At 42.8% G+C, this 24151-nt stretch overlaps 1 protein-coding gene across 1 annotated transcript in view; it reads right to left on the reverse strand.

The window, feature by feature from the left end:
• Positions 1-24151, reverse strand: part of grin2da (glutamate receptor, ionotropic, N-methyl D-aspartate 2D, a) — a 111198-nt gene that overhangs the window by 51809 nt on the left and 35238 nt on the right. The window contains exons 6-7 of the mRNA XM_069168646.1: positions 12894-13008; positions 102-307 (exon numbers count right to left, since the gene is read on the reverse strand). Of these exons, the coding sequence (XP_069024747.1) occupies positions 102-307; positions 12894-13008 (321 nt within the window). The remainder of the gene's footprint in view (positions 1-101; positions 308-12893; positions 13009-24151) is intronic.

Here is a 24151-nt window from a genome sequence, read left to right on the forward strand (position 1 = left end):
CGTGTGTTGCCATGGAAACGGATATCGCACTAACTAAAACGTTTTTTCCATTACGAGAGCGAATTCGCGCACCGCTGGGAACCGAACCGGCGGCGCGTTACCTGGAGTTGACGGGCATGCGGCAGGGAACGGAGTCCCGGATGCAGGAGCTGGTGCCGGGGTCGGCGGGCTCCACGATGACGAAGGGCCTCTCCTCCAGCGTGACCACGCGGAGGTGCTGGGCGTCGTCCAGGGGCTTCAGGAAGGAGCCGTAACGAGACAGGGGATGGTAACGCAGACGCAGGTGACCGTTCTCCCACCAGCCGACCTGGAAAACAACACAGACAGCAAAGAAATGTTCAAAATCACAACTCAGGGAAGATCTGGTTACCTTTTAGAGACGTGAGATTCATCCGTTTAAAAACAAACAAACATCCGGATCACGTCACGATGCATCTGATTAGTTTCGTGTTCGTGAGTGTTGATCGCACCTTCAACACCGGCGTGACAAAAGATCTGTATAAATGATGCGTTCTTACATACATGAATATGGACCTTAAAAATACGTTTTTTACTTTGATGGAGATACGATATTTGTATTTGAAAGGAATAATAATAATCATTTGATTATCAGCCATATCAGCTGAGCATCTCTAGCTTGTAGTTCACCGTCTCTGGAAATACTGGATTGACTTTTTGTTTTTCTCATGAGAGAAGTTGACACCTTTTGAATTTGAGTTTATTTTTAGCCAGAGGTTGTTTTGAGCCAGCCCCTAGTGGCCTTCAGCGGCATTGCACTTTAAGACACGCCTCCACTGGCTTTCACGTTTCATTTAAATTTGAGGCGACGCTTTCAGAGTCACACGGACGAGGCGGCGACGTCGTCGGAAAGCTCGAGTCGTGCAGTTTGATGTGCTGCGATTCTCCTCGGTGAATCACCTCCGAACCGGCCTTCTGTAAACCAGTCTCACGTTTACAAACTCAACTGGAAGTAGACGACTGTTCCACCTCCTCATAATGTCGCACACGTGACGGCGGCGGTGCCGAATTCATCGGCGACATCACGAGTTGGAAAAGGCTTCATTTCATACGACACCGTACGGAAAGCCTCGAGGGACAACATTACAAACGACGGCACGACGGGGACCTGATTACCACTCGCAGGTGCCTCCGTCCATCTGTCTGCTCACTGTGTTTTCATGTTTAACCGAGGCGCATATTTTTTTGGTCATACTGCGAGGCGGTAATTTGGAAGAAGAGACCGAGACCGAAAACATCTCACCGGTTGCCGCGGTGACCAGCGAGCGAAAAACAAATCTGGGTACATCGGCGCGAGGGCTGTGAGTGGACGGACGGGCAACCACAACGCGGCGAAAAAGTCATTTAGTCATTTTCGAGCTGCTGTTTGGATGTTATTTGCATTCAGACAGTTTTCCTGAAAAACAAACAAACAAGCGAAACACACATTCACACGTGTTTCTGTCACTTGTGAGGACAATAGGATTTCCTTGACCGTGACCACGACATGACTCGCTCTAATCTGAGACGGGAAACCAACAAAAAGAAAGCTGGTTTCAAACCAGTCATATATCAAATTGGATTTTCTCATTAAAACTTTAGCGATTTCTTTCCTAGTAAGGTCGAAGAAAACTTGTAAAATGGTTGCTAGGGAACACGCGTGGTGCTGTCCAAATTAAGTTATCATATAGACAGTCACTACGGCATGACTAAACTAAATTTACTTTATTTTATTCCTCTTTTAACATTTATTTACACATGCATTAGTGGTATTCCTGATTTCAAGATTATGTAACTTTAACCGGCATTAATTGGTCAAATAGTCTTAAAGTTATTGGACTTTTGTAATTCTTCTTATTTTGGTCAATATAAATGATCACTAAGGAGTTCAGTCCGGTGTGAGGTCCGATATTTCACGTTATGTTTGTTTCTCCTCCTAAGCAGGTCATTTTACAAGCAACAGAATATGTTTTAACAGTTCAGCTACCTAACATTTAACAATAACAACTGACTGCTTATGAAGTACTTTGAGTGACACGATGCATAAATCCCGACTTAGTAAACACTGATGTCATATAACCCGGCTACGTTTGAACAGATAAACAGCTGATGCAGCGAAGCAGCTTTTTGGGTGGTCGGTCCCACTGAGGACTAATTCATACTTTACATATTCACCTATATAACAACATCCATTTTGTAATTTAAATTCGATTTTTGTTTTTTTTGTTTACAAGAAGCCTCACACTCCAAATAACAAAGCCCGAGCACGGTACCGTACAAACACACAAAGACACATGCATAAACACACACACACATTCATTTACAAATAGGTGCACCGACACACGTCCGCATTGTTATTCATGATCATTCATTTCGGCCACTTTCGACGTATTAACACAAAGGAGACCCGGCCGCATGTTTTCTGCTCGTCTCTCCTCCTGCTGCATAAATAATAACAACATCGTACTCTGCTCGTCTGCTTGGTTACCATGGAGCTCAAACAAACACCGCACACGTACTCAGAGAGATGTAATTTTGATGTTTACCATCACCTTCAATCACCTGTTGAAGAAATGCGCCCGAGTCATTATCTTTTTTTCCCTTTGGTCTCCTAATGCCTCCCATTAGACTCGATACTCTGAGCTGCGTTGCTCAGAGGACTCAATAGTCCACTACTTAGATAAATCCATAACTCTGCTTGCATTACTTCCAGAATCAACTCTGACCTGCATTCCTCGAGGAATCGTTACCTTCTGCAGTCATTGCTCCCCAAATAATCTGTCGGATCAATATTCGGATCTGCGACTCTTCTCCTGTCAATAATTTGACCTTAATTATACCGAGCTGCTCTCCACACCAACAACATGGGAGAAAAATATTGGATTCTTCTTGATGTCCTTTTTTTCTTCTTTTGTTCAGCCTCACGAGGCTCGTTGTGACGCAGCTCCTCTTCGGTTTATTACAACAAATCAGTGCTGAAACTCTTGATTGGTGGCCAGCTGAGGAAGAGCGTGAAGCCGGCCTTCCTCACTCTCTGCTCTCGCTCGCAGATTTGTTTTGATCGTTTGGTTGATTTGGAAGGAATCAATTGATTGGTGATGTTGCGAATGGAAAATGTCGGTATAGTCGGCATCAAAATGATCAAACATACACATTTCTCGATATCACGGCAGAAAATTATTTCTTATTTTTTATTATTACCTGAACTCTCGGCACGGGATCAAAAAACACATTACTGTCACGTCAAACATTTTTGTTCAAAGAGAAGCTACTTTTTTTTTTATTATTGTGTCGGTACCGCCGTGCACAGCTGCCTGGAAAAAAAAAAAAAAAAAAATTCAAATGATAAATACACAGGATAAAAGGGATCATTTAAAAAACATCGGCATCTGTCTTCAAGCATTCAAGAAAAACAGTATGCTTAGCGTGAAGAAGCTAACGTTAGCCTCTGTGAACATTTCTCGTTTGAAGAGTCAAACCTTTTTAAATAACAACATAACTAATCTTTAATTCTTAAAGTTACAGCCTTCAGTAAACACTTTTTTTTGTTGTTTTTAAGTCAGCGGGGAGACAGACTGGATGCTGCAGCCCAGAAATCCTCCCAACAGGACGAATGAAAAAAAACCAACTGCAGTAATTGCCGAAGGACTGGCAGTCATTTTATTGCAAAAACAAATCATCAATGGACGTGCGTTCGTTGAACGTGACGCCTGCCAGCCGTGGAGTCATTTCAACTTTGAAGTGATTTCTGGCTCTAATTTCACTCTGCTGCGTTTGTCCAGAGCAAAAAAACACATGCAAAACTGCCGTAAACAAATAAGGTTTAAAATTGGCCTCTGAGAAAAATCGCTTAAAAACTCAAGTCTTCTGAAAGCGCGACAAATTATGGCATCAACAGGTACGACGAGGAGTTTGATTAAAAGTTCGTTTTTAATTAAATTCAAGCAGTTGTTCCTCTGCGGTCGACGGATTCGGCTTCAACCAGTCGATGTCGGACTCCGACGAGAGTTTCCTGCATTTTTAATTCTAATTAAATATGAAAACATGAGTTCAGTGAGCGCTGAACATCAACGTTGCGTGGAGATGAGAACATTTTGAAAACTCAAGGTCTCACCTCGAGGCTGAGCTCAGGATTTATCCCCAAAATGTGGAGCAATGGTACAGATTTTGACAAATTAGCATACTCCAAATGGGGATTAAATTTCCTCATTAATTCCAGTTAAAAAATTCCTTCCTGCAATGCGGCTTCAACAAGGTGATGTAGTGAGATTAGCGGCTGACTTTGATACACGTGTCAGATAAACGTCTGATCTGTGCTGATTATGTGTGTGATCATAGATCAGTGCCATTATTATCACGCTTTCTCATCAGTCTTCTGCTCGTATCGGCATTTTGCTTTAAGCCTACGTAACATCTTGGATGTTTTATGAAAAAGAGGTTAAATTCATTTAATTTGATTGAACTTTAATTATCAAACAGAAATGCATAAAGAAGAGAAATAATATTGCTCAGTCGTGATTTTTAACTTTAGAATTACACTTTTTAGCAGATTGTTTTATTGTATGTATTTATAAATGGACTTTATAAGTGGAACAGTCTTTCATCATCTGTAAACAGAGCATGCACACCAGATGATCCAAACTGGCTAAATTCCATTTTAGCACGATGCTAACTTGACTAATGATTTAATAATTCAATCTTGTTGCTCTTAAAAACGGCAACCAGCAGCGACGTCACCCGTCGGTTTGTTGAACGGCCGTTATGAAGCCTCCTGTTCGGATTTTGTCTGTCGCCATCTTTGCTAGTTCGGAGCAGTTTGGAGCAGGAAGTGACCATATTTGGACGAGCTGGGGGAGGAGCCAGCGGTGGATCTGACCGATTTGATTGGAAAACTGACGATACTACGTCCCGCCCACCGATAGCTGTAACCTGACTGCACCACAGGCCTGTCAATCAAACAGACACGCCCCCCAAAAACAGGTCTTCTTGAATCTTCTTTTCTAATGAATGAGGGATTATTTTCAGATGGACCTCCAGAAAACTAAGAAGAAGGAGTGATTTTAGCTAACAACACCGAGATAACTGATGGACACATTTTATTCACTTTGGATTTGATGAGAGAAGTTGAATGGGAGTCTATGGAGCCGGAGGCTTTTTGGAGCCGACCTCTAGTGGCACTCGCTGGTACTGCAGCTGAAGACACTTCTGGATCAGAACCATTTTTCAGACGCAGAAGCTACAAACTCTTTTATATCCATTCTGTGGGCTCTTCTATACTTTCCAAAGGTTATTTATTTCACGGGGGTTGTGATGCCGTTTACAGACACAACAGTCAGGTCATAACAGAGTCAATGATGTAAGCATATTTGGACCGGGTTTTAGTATTTATGTTCACCTGCAGTAGCGGGAGAAAAAAAGTTCTGCTCTGCAGATTTAAAGCCTGCTCACATGTGAGGCACCTTCTGAATCACCGTAACTGATTATGAACTCCATCAGCCCCCCTGGCAGATGCATTTTAATCAGTGTTGAGGTTGCGAAACTCTTACTGCGCCTTTAAACCCGACCGAGGTGGAATTAAGGTTTGCTTGGTTTAGACTCGCAGATCTCCTGTCACATCAATCAAAAAAGGCAGTCGGTTCTATTGTCTCATTCACTCATTGATCCACGAACCCCTTGCTGTTTACGCTTCAGCTCAAAAGAACAAACAAACAAACATAATATGACTTGTCTTATTGTTGCATCACACAACACCCTAACTTCATCAAATTTACAGTCTAAGCGCAATGAAAGAAGACTCGGTCAAAAGCAGAAGAGCAAAAACAGTCCTGCGCGTGTAAATCATAACAACTCGACATAATTAAAGCAGAAAAATGACGAACTAAGAGTGACTAACAAACTCCTTACGCAACGCTTATCAATACAGAGAACAAGTTAAGTTTCGCACAAGTGAGATTCAGCTCCACTCCTTGAGTTGCTCAGCAGATTAAATGGGAAGATGTGTGGTGTGGTTTAACCGATGCTGTCCGGCCGACCTGCTGCTCTGCTCTCATAGTTTCAGCTCCTCTTTGCAACACGTCCGGATCATTTGGCCGCGATGTCCAATCTTCAGTGGCAGAAAAGAAATGATTTGATTTGTGTCCTACATGAATGAGCGGCTGTTGTTACTGTATCCTGAATCACTGACATTTAAGGCCAATCCGCATCGAGAGTGTTTTTTTCCGACATCCGTTCAACAGATCACTGAGTAGTTTCTATTTTTACTTCCTGCTCAGTGAGCCACAGACGGCTGTTTAAAGGTTGAGTGTGTGAGATTTAAGAGGATCTATTTGGTAGGAATGGAAAATCATTGAAAATTGTGTTTTCATTAGTGTATAAATCCGCTGTTTTCTGTACTGAACAAGGCCTTTGCGTACCGTGTTGCACCCAAGCGGCAACCAGCAGCGACATCACCCGTTTGTTTGTGAACGGTCGTTACGAAGCCACGAGTTCGGATTTTGTCCGCCGCCGTCTTTGCTACTTCGGAGCAGTTTGGAGCAGGAAGTGACCATATTTGGACGAGCTGACTCGATCTGATTGGAAACCCGACGATACTACGTCCCGCCCACCGATGGCTGTGACCTGACTGCACCACAGGCCTGTCAATCAAACAGACACGCCTTGCAAAACAGTTGTTTTTTTTCATCCTCTTTTCTAATGAATGAGGGATTATTTTCAGATGGACCTCCAGAAAACTAATAAGAAGGAGTGACTTTAGCTAACAACACCGAGATAACTGATGGACACATTTTATTCACTTTGGATTTGATGAGAGAAGTTGAATGGGAGTCTATGGAGCCGGAGGCTTTTTGGAGCCGACCTCTAGTGGCACTCGCTGGTATTGCAGCTTCAGGCACTTCTGCATCTGCCTCGTTTTTCAGACCCAGAAGCTACGAACACTTTTATATGATGTCGGCGGTTTTACCAGTAACCATCAAGAGACAAACCAAACACCGGCTTTTCAGGTTTTACGTGAGGTTCACAGCCTTTGTAGATTCTCTTACATCCTTGGGAGGGAAGGGGTGAGATGAGGGGATAGTGTCAGTCTACGACCTCAACGCTAGATGCCACTAAATCTTACAAACCGCTCCTTAAAATCTAACTGGCCTCACTTACCCAGACCTACCGCGACCTTGCTGGAGAATGGCCCGGTCACACCGTAATACCACCATGCTACAAGGGCAAATTTTATTTCTTTAAACCAAGCACAACTGTCATGGCTGAAACGCAATGGTGCCGTTGCAAAATAGTCTTTTGCAAACAGGAACATTAAAATGGATAAATTCCAGCAAAAAAGCAAAAAGAACCGAAGCGGGCCTCATTGCGTGATCCAAATCTTTCCATTTTGGGTGTGTAGGTTGGTGCTCGGAGGCTGTTGGTGGTGTTGTTTCCTGTTGCAACTGGTATTTTGAAACCGGTAACACGCAGTTCTTGAAGAGAAGGGAAATGTCGCCTGACACAGTCGGCCAACGGCAGGTTTACACCAACGTCCTACATCTGGTGAGTCAGAATAAAAATCAACCCAATCTCCTTCTGTTTATATGTTGTGACCTATGTAATGGTGAACCGGTTAATCATTCTCCAGGTGTCACTGCGAGCTTTCTGCTTTTCAGTCCCCCCCGACCCCCCATTCCTCTGTGGCAGGTGGGAGAAATCAATGACGCCATTTCTTCTTTGTGAGCCACACTCCTGAAAAGTACATTTCTGCTTTTATTCAGGCGGGCTGGAGGTGTGTGGAGATGACGGATCGAACACTTCAGGAGTATTTACCCACCGCCCAGGTCTGTGGATTCTAGGTAAGCGTTATTTGTCCATATAAATTAGATATTCTACAGTGGGTATGAATTATTAATTTTTATATTTGTTTACCACCTCCTCACAAAATATGTTCTTTGCCGAAAAGGCCAAACCAAACATCCACCTGCATCAGTGTCTCCGTGTTTGTTCAGCTGCCTTCAGATTGCTGCACTCAGCAAATAAACTTCATGATTCAGGTCAGGGGAGGTTAATTCAGCAGCTATGAACCCGGGGAAAATGGGGATGCTCAGACCACTGAGGTTTGATTGGGTAGTTTAGGTCAAGTGCTGGTCTCTGAGGAGTTGTACTGACACTGTTTGGCCATTATCTTTTGGGGTCAAAGCCTTCATATAACATTTACTTCAAGAGAGCCTGGATTTATGGATTTAGGCCTCTGCACGTTAAATCTGAAATTCTTTGCCTTGAAATAACAGCGTGAAAACTTGGTCGATTACAAAACTATAGTAACTGTAGTAATTTTGCATCCAAAGCCTCAAAAAAGATTAATTCTACATTTATGAAGGGACTTTCATGTCTTTTAAGCTCCTGAAGATTAACTGTACCCATTTTTTCCAGTGTAGCTTTTTTTTTTTTTTAAAGAGTTTGATACACGTTGTCTCTTTAGTAACAACTCTAATGTTTGACTGAGGCACTTGTAATTTAGGCTGGGTTGACTTGCTTTTCTTGTTGTTGAAACTTATATGAAAAGAAAATCATTGCAAAACCAAATTTGTCACAAATGTTCACTTTGGATCAGCAATAAATTGTTTAAAGGTTGGAGGTTAAAGGTCAATGTGAGTTTAATATCTATCTGGGTTTGGACAGATATGAATGTAAACTACAGCTTGCGGAGGCATAAAACCGCTTGTCTGTAATTCTAGTTTATAGCTGACGTACGCTGAGTTGGAAGTAAACTGCAGTTCAACAAGGAGACTGAGCCCGGTTCATTCACTGCATAAGTTCTGGCCATCTGCGTTTCAACTCATTCAAAAAATGGCCAGTTTGGTGGCCAAAATGCAACACAAACCAACACAAACCAATGGCTGACATCATGATGGCTTGCTACTTTGGTTTTTTTCCTTGTTGTTCCTCTTGGCCATCTTGCAGAGCACCCCGGGCTCCACCACCAGAGGAAACATAACTCCTTGGCTCGGATGCTCTCTCGCAGAGCCCTCTGCCATCGGTCTGGTCCAACCTACGAACTAACACTCTGGCAGGCTAAAGGGCTTGTTGGGACAGTGAAAACAAGCTGTTTCACATTGACATCTTTTAGGTTGATGGTGTAAACATTAGCTGATGAATTTAAGTCCAACATTTGACTCTCCTTTTACTCTTTTTGCTTCTCATTTTGAGCTGCGTTGCTAAATGCTACGTTCAGCAGCTCTTCACTAACTTTGTCCACCAGCCGTATACACGCAGTGAATGTTTTTAGGGCTTCACTCTAAATAGCAGCCTGAATGACAACGATAAGAGCAGCGAGAGTGAGCCGATACTGTGACATTTCAAGCCCACAAAACCAAAAGAATGAGCTGAAAGACGGTAAAACGCTCAGTGCAGTGGGACACTTCAGACTTGGGCAATAAATCTCAGTGGGGTTTGTCACTTTTAACATAATAACATCATCCGTACAAACATATGATGTTGCTCTGTTACCAGCATAGCTATGGTTGCAGAATTTTCCAGAGATCATAAATACTGAGAAAATTATTAAATATTGTGAAGTCCATAGGGAGGTGTCCTGTTTGAAACGAGACATCGCCACCCTCGACTCACCTGATACAAAAAAAAAACAGAGCAGTCGTCTTTTGCGAGCATCAGAGCAAACTAAAGTCGTATCTGTCAGTTTTGTAGCCGTGTTTTTTCTATCTTCCCTGATCCCACGGAGTACAAGACGGCAACCTCCTCTGTCAGTCTCTCAGCATCCATTCAGCGAGAAATTCAATACAGAAAAGGTGAGATGCATCAGAGAAAGGGCAGGATGTGGTCCTGTGATTCTTACAGATGGAGCAGAACTTCAGTTTGTTGCCTCTCGCACCAGGAACCGACGATATGTTTCCTGTCAGGTTAACGGCTGCCAGAAGTACAGATTGAATACACTGAACTCACAAAGCAGAGAGAGAAAGAGCGAGACGGAGAAGACTTAAAACCCTGAATAAAACAGACGACTCTCTCCAAAAATAAATGCCCCTTCTTCAGCAATCAGCATAAGAGACGGTGCTTTTATTTTTTTGGCGCAGCCTTCGTGGAGTATCGGCGGTACAATTTCCCTGAACTCAATCTTGCTACGAGGCTTGTTATCTTCTGCAAAACAAGGCCGGGGTATATTTCCGATCATAGCATGCATGATTTATAAAACACTGCAGCCCCCCCTCCCCCCAACCAAACCACCAACCGCTAAGTCCAAGGTGTTTTTTTTCAGAAGCCAGAGTTTTACAGAAAGTCCAGAGGGAGAAATCAAATGGAGTATCGTCAAGTTTAATTTCTTTTTATCGCGAATGTGGACAAGTGAAACGGGGGCAAGTTAGGATAAAAAAATAAATAAAAATCACTACGAGACACAGAGAAGTAGTGAAACAAAGGAAATGAGAGACTGTGTGCCTCCACAAAACGACCCCATAGGTCTTTTTGTGCAAGCAGCGTATTACTTTTCAGTTAAGCGACCTCTAGTGGTCGAATAAGTAACGACCGTCTGGTTCAGATAACATTTACATAATGTGAGTTGTTCTGGTCAGGAGGAGGCAGGTCGGGTGAATGAGTCGATGCAACTGGCGGACTTGGCTGCGTTTATTGTTGCCATGACGACAAAGGCGGCATAACTTTAAGGAAGTTGTTGACTGTGCGGTTACTGGACGTAACTGCAGCTCTATGAGTACGCTCATATTTTGTATCTTTCGGGGGTGGGGGGTTGGTGGGAAGGGGGGGTGAAGGCACTGTTAGTGTTTATGCCTGAAATTAGCTCGGAGCGCTAAAGTAAGCAAGAAGCAATCCCGTGGGTCAAATTTGAATGTGGGAGGCAACTGAATTTGACTTGTAAAAGAGGAAACACAATGAGGTCTGAATTTTGAAACTGCAGCAGGGCCATCAAATTTCAATTCAGAATTTGAAACCATCCTTTGCACCCCGCATATACCCTCGTTTAGGCAGTAACCCAGAGGCTGGCACATCCCCTCCTCCGTCAGTTTGATATGGTTGCAGAAATATAACCACCGTAATGGTCCTCACACACAAATTCTCATACTGTTCTGACAAGTTTATAGACTAACAGCCAACTATTCGAACTGCTGACAGTTTTTTTCTGCAATGTCATAAAAGTTTTGGGCATAAAATGTTAAACTCCCCAAAATAGCTTGGTTAGTTTCTGATATAAATCAGATAACAATGTGGTTATATCCACAGCCTGCATGAACCAGCTAAAACTCAGCAGACAGGAATACTGAGACAACATACAGATCATTATGGTCTGTTTCTTTATTTAACTAAAACTTTGAATCATTAGTTCCACAAAAACTAAAACAGATCTTAAAAAATATGTAATCTGATATCAGTCAGAGTAGTTTCTCTGGACCAAAGGTTATCTTGCTTTTGAGTTTTGTTTTGGCATTTTGCTGACCAAAAGTCCACAGTTAAGCAAAATCTGGATGAATCTATTGCATTATGCTGGCAGAACGGTCCCAAGTGTGATTTGTTGGAAATCGAATTCCAGAGAACACGAGCATAGCATCTGCTGGTATAATAGCTAAAACTCTTCTTTGACAATTTATTGGAATGTGGCTGCAGGAATTTGCTCCAATTCAGCCTCTTTGCTGAGCATTAATGAGGTTGGTGAGGGGCTTTGTGTTCGAGGGCGTTGTCATGGGGAAATATCGGGCCAAACACAAACTGCCTTAAAGTTCTAAGAACATTGAGATTGTCTAAAATTGTAACGCTTTGGCGTTATGTAACCCGGTATCACGGCAAAGCGTGAAATAGCCACGCTTGGGCTTGTCTAGGGCGTGACGGTTACATGTTTTTAAAACATGAAACTTACACGTACGTGAATGTTACGTGACACCGGGGGGAATCATGCGACAATGATCCTGCAGCAGAGGCAACAAAGGACATCAGTCACAGACTGCCGTGTGAGATGATGAGGTTCGAATCCAGGAGGTGACAATGGTTTTGTTGAGTCGTTTCTTTGTTTTCCTGACCCCGACCTCATGTTTTAGCCATATGTTTAATTTTCCTGTGAACCACACAGTAAGGTCAATTTTTGTCTAATACAGGAAAATGTGTAACTGTCACGCCTTGACAAGCCAAAGCGTGTCTATTCCACGTTTTGACGTGATACCGGGTTGCGTTAGGATTTAACTTGGCTGGTATTAGCCCCAACCCGAAGACAACGTACAGTCGTTTCCACAGATATGACAGATATCCTGCTCAGAAAAACTTCTGACATCAATTTAGTTTACTCAGCCCGTAAACTCTTGAAAACCAAATGAACTGAATTCTGTAGCCCAATCCCTTTGTGATGAAGGCAAAATAAAATACTGTTTAGCGCGACACCTTCAAGATGAGGCTCAGCTTCGACAGGATGGTGCAGAAATCCAAGGCCAAGGTTTTTTCATTCTTAAAATGAGGGCGGCCTCGACTCGGCAGTTGCCGGTAACGATATCGAGTCTCGAAAGGTCAAGAGCGAACGGAAACACAGCGGACGAGAACAAAAAGGTTTACTTGTTCCTCTCAGGTCGAAGGAAGTCTCGAGGAATCGGAGACAGCCGCAGAGGGCTGACCTCGGATTTGGTGCTATTATTGTACAACCGCCACCACGGCGAGGATATTGACCACGAGTTAGCGCCGGCTAACGAGGCTGACAAAGTCAGACAAGACTGGAGAGAGAGAGAGAGAGAGAGAGAGAGAGAGAGCCTTCGGTGAGATCTAATGAGATGCGGGAGAGACGGCGGCAAAAAGGTGAAGCCGAGCGCTGATGAGTTAGCGTGTTTGATGGGGTGTGAAATTGCGGTTAGCCCGTCTGGTTTTTGCTGCGTTGTGATAATTAGCGGCGATTCGGCCGGATGTGCACTGACCTCCTCCCAGCCTCGGCCGTTGGTGTAGGAGATGACGTCCAGCAGCGGTTTGGACAGGTAACCGTCGCTGTTGAAGGAGTAATCCCGTCCACCGATGGATATGTTGCTGAAGTACCTGCAACGGGAGAGAAGGGTGAAATTAAGGATTTGTGTTGTTGTTTTTTTAACTAACCTACAATGTAGAATTAGAAAATACGTATATTAGTGTTAGTTTGGTTTTCACAGCATCACATATTAAATCACTCGTCCTATTTGACCTGTGGGAGACTCTCTGCTTATGTTCAGACTGACAGCCCAAATCATTTTTTTGTCATATCCAGATTGAGTTTTGAAAGTCTGAACACCAAAATAAACACACAAAATGCAATTTATTTTTTGGTAATCCGGATCCAGACCATATTAAGAGGTGGTTGGACATTTCTTGCGTCAATCTTACGACGTCATTTTCAAAAGAGACACGAGTGGGCAGAACCTATGCTACAACTAGCAGAGCGCCTGCAGTGACGGGAGATCAAACTGTTTGCTGCAACTTGGAAAGCCGTAGCGTAGCGTAGCGTAGCGTAGCGTAGCTGCACATACGTCGTTACCACAGCAACCCATGCAGACCGGTAGGTGATATCTTGACTGATTTCCATTATATCTGCTCAATGCAAATCATACACTGTTTCTCGGATTTGTTTTGCCCTCGTGAAAAAAAACACACACAAAAAAGAAAAAGAGATAAAAGTTTTGGGGAAAGAACAGAATCACATAAAGTCAAAAACAGCGGCGGCAGAACGGAGAGCTTCGCTGCAGGAAACAGACAAAAACACATTTCTGTTGATATGAGAGGAAATCACATCGTTGGGGGTGTAGAGACCAAAGACGGTGGGATAAACAAAGACGGTGGGAGAGGAGGATTCGCTAAGAAAACGACACACAGCAGCATCAGGAAAAGCTGAGAGGGAGTAAACATTGGAGGACAAATAGTTCAGCACATCTTTAATAACAAGAAACCCAAAGGAGGGTTTTTTAGGCGAGAGAGAGCTTCACCTTTGATGTCTTTTAATGAAACATCCACCTTAAAAGCACCTGGACAACAAATACAAAAATAAAGGGCACATCAAAGCCTCCTAATGAAACCATCGCTGAAAGGAAACCAAGACAGCAACTCAAATAACACTTCATCAACCGCAATCAGACGCGGACAAAGACACACCGAGGAAACCAATTCCAAAACCCAAAAGATGTACCAAGAGAACAGCGTACATATCCTCAAAGTCACATAAAGTAAAGTCCAAGTAAACTCTGCAAAATTTGCGGGAGCTTGCAAATTTTTTTTTTATTTTTTTATTCCACGATTGTTCCCGCAAAAAACGCCGTCGTCAGAAGCTGTTTAAAGTATTACGGCCTAAACTAAGTCTTTTCAAACAGGAATTAAACAGCATCTAAAACTTGTAGTTTGACAGCTGATTTTCTAAGTTCAATAAATAAATAAATAAAATTTAGAAGTGAAATATTTTTGTGATGTGCAGCATGATTATTACCAAAGGAAGTGATTACATATTTATTCCTGAAAAAAAACTAATTTGCATTTTTCTTTCTCAACTTGCAATGTTTTCTAATTTCCACAATTTTACACAAAAGAACTCATTTAAAACTCCACAAACTACATCGCAATTTTTGAGAAAATCCACCGCAAAATCAAACATTTTTGGATCAATGCAACAATCGCAAAAAAAAAAATCTAAATCCTGGAGGGACTGTGATAAATCCAACATGTGATCATAACCATGATGAAGAAAGCTTTTACACGTCCTCTTCCTAAAAACGGAATATCTGACTGCTGAAATGAAAAACACAAAAAACCCTAAATGTCCCACGAATAAACAAATAACAGTAATCTGAGAGGAAGATCGGAGGTAAAAGCAGCCACTTCCAGACACATTTAAACTCATCACGAAACAAACGTCCACTGAAAACGATGTCCTTGTCTGACTAACAAACGAGCCATCAGAGCGCCACCACAGCAAGAGCATCAAACATGTCGTTAAAAGCAAAGTGCCCGGATTATAACGTCCATAATGTGTTGATGAGTGTGTGCTTGTATCATTAAATGAGCTTTTATGACTCTGCAGAAGGGTCAGAAACGTCCACTAGAGACCGTTTATTTCCATTTGAGGCAGCAGTCCACCATTATTTTTCATTATGTGCAACAAAATAAGACCAAAGGTCCACTTTCTGACCTTTCTACGTTCGGTGAATGGCGTTCGCCGAGATGTCAAGTGGCCTTCTAACAGCATCATTTGCTCCATGAAGACCCCGACACACGATCAGAAGCTTTTAGCCGACCTTATTTAGATTTATATGTTTCTAAAGATGGACTCAAAGAACAGGCGGTTTTCAGGGTAATTCACGAGCTCCACCCTTTAACCCTCATATCTTGGTCTTATTAGGGGCTAACCATTCATGTTATATTTTGTTTTTTTCAGGACAGTCTAGGCTATCTAAATCTTTCATTTTCTACTTTGATAATACTTAGAGATTTTGTCTATTAGCCTTTAAATCAAGGAAAACAATAATTCCGTCTTGTGAAACTGTTTTGTTTTTACAAGTGTCTCACTATAAATTTCTGTCAGTACAGATGTCTTTTTTTCAATGTGTAGAAGAGATTGTCGAGAATCTGCTCAAATCTGAACCATGTTTGTGGGACACAAATGTGTGCCTGATCAAAAATAAATGTCAAACCAGGGACTCACATTCGGTGTATACGGCCCCGTGATATGTGCTGATAACTCAGCTGTAGTGTCGGCACACAAATATGTTGCTACTATTCTTATTTTTTCCTACAAAGTGGGATGTAATGCCAATATGTGGATTTTGGATGCAGTTTACGTCCATCGGGTTCTAATAAACAGCGATTCCTTAATGAAGTGTCATCTTCATCATTAGTCAGACCCCCACTCAAAAATGCCCATCACAATTTCCTCCAGTCTGGCATTTTGACTGTTGTTTTGGTTTTTTTGGACCCAGAAGTGACCATATTTGTTCAAGGGGCCGGAAGACATTAAGCCCCGCCCACCAAACCAGACAAACTTCCAAACATGTTTGAGGCCGAATGTGGAATGAATGCTGGAATTATTTCCAGAAGGAAACGCTGATCGGAAGGAGGGAGTTTATCTAAAGACACCATGATGACTCGTGGAAAACATTTACTGACTTTGTATTTCAGGAGGGAACTTGATGCATGTTGAATGGAAGAGGATGAACTAGTGGCCCTCAGTGGTATTGCACTTTTACTCACTTCTGCATTGGCTTTACTTTTTCAGACCTTTTTTCAGACGCTCATGTTCATATAAAGCCGGTGGTTAAAATCAGGTATGCGTCGAAAGGATCCGGCGAAGAGGGGGAAGGGGGAGGGGGAGGCGTGGTTTAAACGCCTGCCGTCATAAGGTCACGCTGCCGCATCACAATGCCCTACAAATGTCTGAGCAATAAAGCACCCCCCCACCCCCACCCCCGTGTCATTCTGCATGTCTTCATAGTCTCAGCATAATGAATAATTCAAAAGGGAACTAAGGCGACTGCAACACGGTGTCTCCTCGAAGGCGTTCACGCCGCTGAACTTGGCCGTACATGCGATGGAATTAGTCGCGTCAAAGGAGCGACAGTCAGAAAGAAACCCTGAGCGAGGCGGCCAATCAGCGGCACAAAGTGGGTGTAATTGTGTGTTTCAGGAAAAAAAAAAAAAAAAAAAAAGGGGGTCTTCAGATGTGACAGGCAGCGAGAGGTCCACACAAAGAAAGATGACAGCGACGAGACTTTAAACAACACTGTCAGACAAAGAGAGACTTCATACGTCTGTCCTTTATTAGTCCACTGTGACACGTCTTTGGTCAAACTTCAAAATATCTACTTTTTGCGGTGTTACGTAAGAAATGCAGCCGGGGAAAGTAGAAATAATGAAAAACAGGATTACAGAAGGCAGAAATCAGAAAATTATATGCATATCCCAGCTTTCATATGGAGCTTTCTAATAATGAGAGTATGAGCTTATCCCCTTTCTTTTTGTGGTGTTTCGCATTATACACACATATATTTAAATAAATAAAAAAACACACCTCAGTATTCTTAATATTTCCATTTCGTCTGAAGTTTTCCATCAACAGCAGCCAAGATGATGTTATAAAGATGTTTTCGACAATCCCTTTTTTTTTCGTGAAGAAAAAGTACGAATGTATTTGAACTTGTATTTTTATTCCCATTTCTGACGCCACTCAGCCACTCGGCCAATCGGCGAGCCGGCGTCGGTGGTTAACCGCGTTTGTCCCCCCCCTCCTTCACTCTGATTGGACGGCGGATGACAGTGAAAAAAAAAAAAAAAAAAATGCTATACTATTATATATATATACTATACACAACAACGCAAGTAGAGCATCAGCGGGAAAGTGGAGGGGATGCACAAGACCCGAATTACTCTCAGGTTAATGTAGATTTCTCCCCCCGCCGTATCACCGTAATGTTTGGGGGGAAAAAAGCAGTGAAATGATAAAGAAAGTCGTTCTATCAGTAATACTGGAACATCATCGTGTGAGGAATCACGGCTGCAGACGGAGAACATTCAGCTGCAGATGTAACCTCACACCGTGCGGCCGATCTCCGAGGGCACTTTGACAAAAAAGATGCCGGCGTCTGTGTGTGTGTGTGTGTGTGTGTGTGTGTGTGTGTGTGTGTGTGTGTGTGTGTGTGTGTTTCTGAAATCGTGTCCGCCCATTTCATGACTGGAAAGTGTTTGGCGTTCCTGCCAGGAGTTTTGTAAGAGGCGACCTTTGACCCCGCCGCTGCTCCAACACGTGAGCTGATGTGGTCTGACATCTGCGAGGCCCCCCCCCCCCCCCCCCCCCCCCCGAGGACTTTCAGTATTTCGGTTTCACCTGGTTTTACCCCCCACAGACGAAACCTGCCTCGAGGCTCCAAGTGGCACAAGTCAGAAGTGTCTCCTTCCCCTTTTTTTTTATTTTTTATTCCCGGGGCACCTCCAGTCTGAAGCTACAATCGACCTTTTTTTCTTCTTCCTCTTCTCAACTCCTCCATCCTTTTTCTTTTCTCTTCTCCTTTCTTATTCTCTGCTTTCTTACTTTCACACTACCGTCTCAAATTCTCTGGATTTCTCACCGGCACAAGGAAACAGTACGCTGCAGAGGAGCAGGGACAACGACAGGAAGGTGGAGGAACGAGACAGCGGAGAGGTGGTGGAGGAGGGAGACGGATGCAGGATGTGATATGGAGACGGAGAAGGAGACGGAGACGGAGAAGGAGAAGGAGACGGAGAAGGAGATGGAGAAGGAGAAGGAGAAGGAGAAGGAGAAGGAGAAACATCAAACAGCTTCACGAGAGGAACAATGAAACAGCTGCTACACACTCGAAAAGGAAAAACCACGTGGCAACCAGCAGTGACGTCATCCGTTGGTTTGTTGAACATCCGTCACCTGTCGCCATCTTTGCTAGTTCGGAGCGGTTTGGAGCAGGAAGCGACCATATTTGGACGAGCTGGGGGAGGAGCCAGCGGTGGATCTGACTGATCTGATTGGAAACCTGACGATACTACGTCCCGCCCACCGATAGCTGTAACCTGACTGCACCACAGGCCTGTCAATCAAACAGACACGCCCCCAAAACAGGTCTTCTTGAATCTTCTTTTCTAATGAATGAGGGATTATTTTCAGATGGACCTCCAGAAAACTAATAAGAAGGAGTGACTTTAGCTAACAACACCGAGATAACTGATGGACACATTTGATTCACTTTGGATTTGATGAGAGAAGTTGAATGGGAGTCTATGGAGCCGGAGGCTTTTTGGAGACGACCTCTAGTGGCACTCGCTGGTATTGCAGCTGAAGACACTTCTGCATCTGCCTCGTTTTTCAGACCCAGAAGCTACGAACACTTTTATACACAGACTGTGGGGAAAAAAACAACAACAAATAAATGCAAGACAGGGTTTAACATGATGTACAAATCACTTCAGCTGCAGTCAATATGATGACATTCATTACAGTTATGATCAACAGCCCTTATTATTTCCTGTTTTTCAGGGGCAGACAGACGCGGTACTCTCTCTCTACGGTGCAGGACAAATCCATCTGATTCACTCCAGTCGGAGACACCTGGTGAGTAAATCCACGGTTTTACGTCCCCAGTATATTTTATTCTATAAATGCGTCGCAGATTGAAGTCACCTCGCATCACAACAACAGGAGTAACGCTGGCTTTGCAGCGGGAAGCAACAGGGTTTACGGGGACTTCAGGAGTGTCTTCAAAGTTCAGACACTCAAAGTTTCTAAAAGTTGTTTCATTTTAAAACGGAAATCTTTGAAAATTGTATTTCATATGTGACGTTTTCATTTCCTTCTCTCTTGTCGTGGCCGTCACTGTTCATGCAAACCGCTCAGGTCCACTTCTGCATGTCAACATGCTGTTGTTGAAGCTGCCCGTTTTTACATTGTCCAGATGAGACTGAATGACAAGCTATTTTTGGGGGGTTTATACTGTTTTCTTTGTAATTTTTCACCCTTTTTTTTAATGTCACAACCTTTTCCAATTTCCAACCCTCTTTTGACGTGACTGCTGGTGCCAAAACCTTCAAAACCTTTTGAAAAAAATAACAAAAACAAAATGATATTACAAATAACGATAAAAATCCACGCACCAATTTACACATGTCCCCGAAACGCATTGACATGTAATTGCTAAAAGCTAATTTACAGATGTTCGCCAGCTGTTTACACAGAAGTCCCCGGTTACTGTAACGTAAACAACTCAGAGGTATGTGGACAAAAATTCACTTGAAAAGAGTGAAATAAGCTGTTTTTAACGTCAGATTTATTTAAGAGGGAACTGAGTGATTTATATCCAGGAAGTAGAGCCGATGAATGGGGGGGGAGGGCGGGGGGGTGTGGCTCACGACACCGGTGACGTTTAGTCCTGAGGAAATGAAGCAAAAGCGTCGCAAAGTACCGTATTAGTGTCGTCCAGGTATTACAATTTGGTGCCAAATGATTATTATAGATATTTTTTTTTATACTAGATGGTATAGAAGCAATTCTGCCTGTGACATAAAAGTATTGCAGTTTGGTACCGAGCCCCACAAAAAGAGAGGATCATGGTTTGGATTAAAATAAGTACGTTATTTACGGGAGAAAAAAAAGTCATATATGCGAGTTAAATACGTACATTTACTTATTTACAATTAAATAAATAAGAGCTCCTGAATTTTCTCAAATCTTTGGAGCTGTTATTAACAGTTTGAACTGTGGGTTCATGTCGATATTACATATTTTGATGTGAGACTGGGTGCATTATTTGGCAGGGCTCCTGGCAGGGATTTGAAAGGAACAACTTATTCTTATCTGTTCATCTCTAACTCCAGTTTGCATTTTTGTATGCCTCGAAATATTTAATAGCTGCTGCCTGTATGCCTTCATCTGTCCTCTGTTATCTGTGTTTGATCAAATCTCAACGAGGATTAAAATATATATATCCCCTTAAATTCATCATGAAAATGTGGATATTGACCAAAAACTGGGATTTTTCTCTCCAACCAAAGAATCGTCACATGAAATGCTTTCATTTCTGCAGCCCTCTGATTAGATAATTAATTAGCTGTCTGTGGATTTGGTGTGATTAATCCAACAGATAATAACATTAAATAACCCTGTTGTGATACGGAAAACTTCAAGTTGTATCTAAGCTGCACACAAGCCTGAAAATCAGAGTGAATTTCCATGGTTTTTACGTTCTTACATCATGATCGTAGTTGCAATTGTCTCACTAGGAGTTTTTTTTTGACATACATGTTAATGTCACTTTATACCGCTCCCAATGGTCGACAGTTGTCCACACCGGGAGGTCTGCATGCCATTGAAATTGCTGCAATGTGGAAAAAAACCAAGCTTTTTTTAAGACACTGAACGCGTCCGACGGCACCGAGAGGACAACTACTTCACCACCGCGTTAGAAAACGCCCGTCAGTCACATAAATGGCATTCATTTCAGTGGAAATGTCACAAGTGATAGCTTTAAATGCAACCTGTGGCCCGGGGAGGGTGGAGTCGTGTGAAGGGAGAAGGACTGAGAGAGTTGAAGCTGGGAGGTTGAAAGAGGCTCGGCGGGAGACGAGCTCTCTCCGTCTGCCCTCCGCCTCCGCGGCCGCCGAGCCCAGGACGGAGTCCAGGTTCAATCAGCCGATTCATTACGGAGACACGTGACAGCTGTGCATCAAACAACGGGGGAGGAGAAGATCCCCCCCCCTCCCACCCCCCCGTGGGATTATAGTACATGCTTTATTACTTCACAGACTGAGGAGAGAGGAAGGAAAAGCAGGTATGGAGAGGGCGAAGAAGAGATTAAAGGATCCCTTCTTTGGAAGAGGAGGATCTAAGCAGACGATGGAGGGTGAAGCTCTGATAACGAGGTGGCCGGTCATGTGATGATGCAGTTATAATCACACACACACACACACAGCTGGAAATAAAACACCTGGTCGCTCTTCCCAGGTTTCTTTTTAGTTTTAAGAAAGAGTTTGAATCCTACTGGACGTAGACTTCGAGTTTGATTTGAACCAATCGGCATGCAAGAGGCACCGCGATGAAGCTGAACGTCTTTTATTCCTCCGTCTCAGACAGTCGCAAGAATGTTCCAACTTTGGGTAAAAACCAAAACGCAGCGCTCGTTGCTGTCACTGTTTACCCAGCAGACCAATCACAGTGAAGGAGGGGCGGGACAGTTAACCACTGCCACTTTGGTGGAGGCATTTTATTGACTTGGTGGAGCCGGAGGCTTTTTTGGAGCCGACCTCTAGTGGCGCTCGGTGGTATTACAGCTTTAAAGTGCTTCTGCATCGGCCTCATTTTTCAGACCTACAGAAGCTACGAACACTTTTATATATATATACGGTCAATATATAAACAACGTGGGAACATCTGGCTGGAGAAAAAACAACAACATTATTACACTGTATGTAAAAATAATTTCTATCATCTCTAATCACACGTGAAAAACGTTGAAACTAAAACAGCATGAAAATGCACCTTCGGCAACTGTTGAGGAAACAATTTTCCATTTTTCTATTTCAACCCATAATACTTAAAAAAAAAAAAAAACACATATGTAGTGTGTATTAATGGTTCATTACAGTCCTGCCTTAGCACCACAGCAGGATGGTGTGTGTGTGTGTGTGTGTGTGTGTGAGTGACTGAATATAAGTGTGATTTTCCATCAGTGGAAAACATTGCCGGCTGTTAAGAGAAAGCTTTCTTTGTAACCATGACAACTCCTTCCAAAGTAAAGCGCGAAAGAGCGAGAGAGAGAGAGAGAGAGAGAGAGAGAGATAGATAGAGAGAGAGAGAGAGAGAGAGAGAGAGATAGAGAGAGATGGGGAGTTGAAGATGGAAAAAAAAATAAATAAGAAAAGCGAGTTAGCTTGAATGATCAAGAGCCATTTCATGCCTCATGTAATGAAAGTCTGGGATTTGTCAGCATTTATTCTCCATCTCGCTTCATCTTTCTATCATCTTATCTGAAACTGGCAATTTTATTTGGAATATGGCCGTTACATGTTATTGAATATATTTTCAGGTGGGAAGAAGAAAAATAAAGGATAAATAATCACAAGAGGAGAGAGCTTTTGAATGGGGCCCACCGACCCGTCAGCACGTACGAGACAGAAAAGCCTAAAGGGGCTGTTTGAATGCTCGGTCGTCATTTCTCTGATACATTCGGCCTTGAATATAACAATTCAACATTATGTGAGAGAGAGAGAGAGAGAGAGAGAGACCTGCTCGATTCTCCAGGGGAGAAGACGCAAGTTCAAACGTGATTTAATGCAAATTGCATGTGAAAACATGGCGACATGTCACCCGAGACCAGCTGCATTATGGGATGGATCTAACAGTGGATGTAGTGAAAACAAATCTAGTCTATAGTCGACGTGACAGTTTGATTTTCTCCATTTTCTTCTTTTTTTTCTTCCAGACCGTAACAACAAGAAAAACAGCCACCAAAACCATATATTTATCTTTCTTTTTTCAGTGTAGTTTGTGTTTTCATTCGCTGCACGAATGATCTGTTTTGAATTGTCCAAACAAGGTCAGTACGGGTGGTTTGTTTAGCAAGGTTAACGAAAAACTTAAAATACCCCCTTTTTTTTTTTTCTATACACACTTTCATTCTGTAAAAATAGCTGAAGAAATAACTATTGTACATAAACAAAAAACTGTATTTATACTATTCTTACTATTTATATATTTATCTTCGCTTTTACTATGTGAGTACCATCTTTTATCGGTGTGATTTTGTCCCAAACGAAGGTCCATGCGGCCCACATGTGATCCAGATGTGGCCCAGAAGTCAACCACACTCAGGTAGATTCATCGCCGTCATCCATGCAGAATGTGATCCAGAAGAATGCAGAGGATCCGGGCCACAACCGGACCAGATGTCGATCGCAACGTGGGCAGAAAAAGCAGCTGATTAACTTATTTATTCAAACTGGTCTTTTGTCTCAAACTTGTCGTTATGAATCTTCGAGTTCGGATTCTGTCCGTCGCCATCTTTGCTAGTTCGGAGCGGTTTGGAGCAGGAAGTGACCATATATGGAACGAGCTGGTGGGGGAGGAGCCAGCGGTGGATCCGACCGATCTGATTGGAAACCTGACGATACTACGTCCCGCCCACCGATAGCTGTAACCTGACTGCACCACAGGCCTGTCAATCAAACAGACACGCCCCCAAAAACAGGTCTTCTTGAATCTTCTTTTCTAATGAATGAGGGATTATTTTCAGATGGACCTCCAGAAAACTAATAAGAAGGAGTGACTTTAGCTAACAACACCGAGATAACTGATGGACACATTTTATTCACTTTGGATTTGATGAGAGAAGTTGAATGGGAGTCTATGGAGCCGGAGGCTTTTTGGAGCCGACCTCTAGTGGCACTCGCTGGTATTGCAGCTTAAGATATCGGCCTCATTTTTCAGACGCTACGAAACACTTTTATACACTCTCATCGATCTTGCGCTAAGATGTCTAGTATCAGTAACTATTATGTGCTTTTAAGGTCTTTTGTTGCTTATGTTTGATTTTTACTGTTTTATTACTGATTTAATATCGTCTTCATGCTGTTTTAAGAGCGAAGCTCCTTGTCACATTTCTTTCTACGGTGGTGGACAGATCCAGACGTACTTGAAAGTATTTTGCAGTGAAATGTTGCAGATCTCTGA

Source organism: Embiotoca jacksoni, unplaced genomic scaffold, assembly GCF_022577435.1.
Source record: "Embiotoca jacksoni isolate LCO1_2020_lvr unplaced genomic scaffold, fEmbJac1.0.p SCAF_41, whole genome shotgun sequence".
Lineage (NCBI taxonomy): Eukaryota > Metazoa > Chordata > Actinopteri > Embiotocidae > Embiotoca > Embiotoca jacksoni.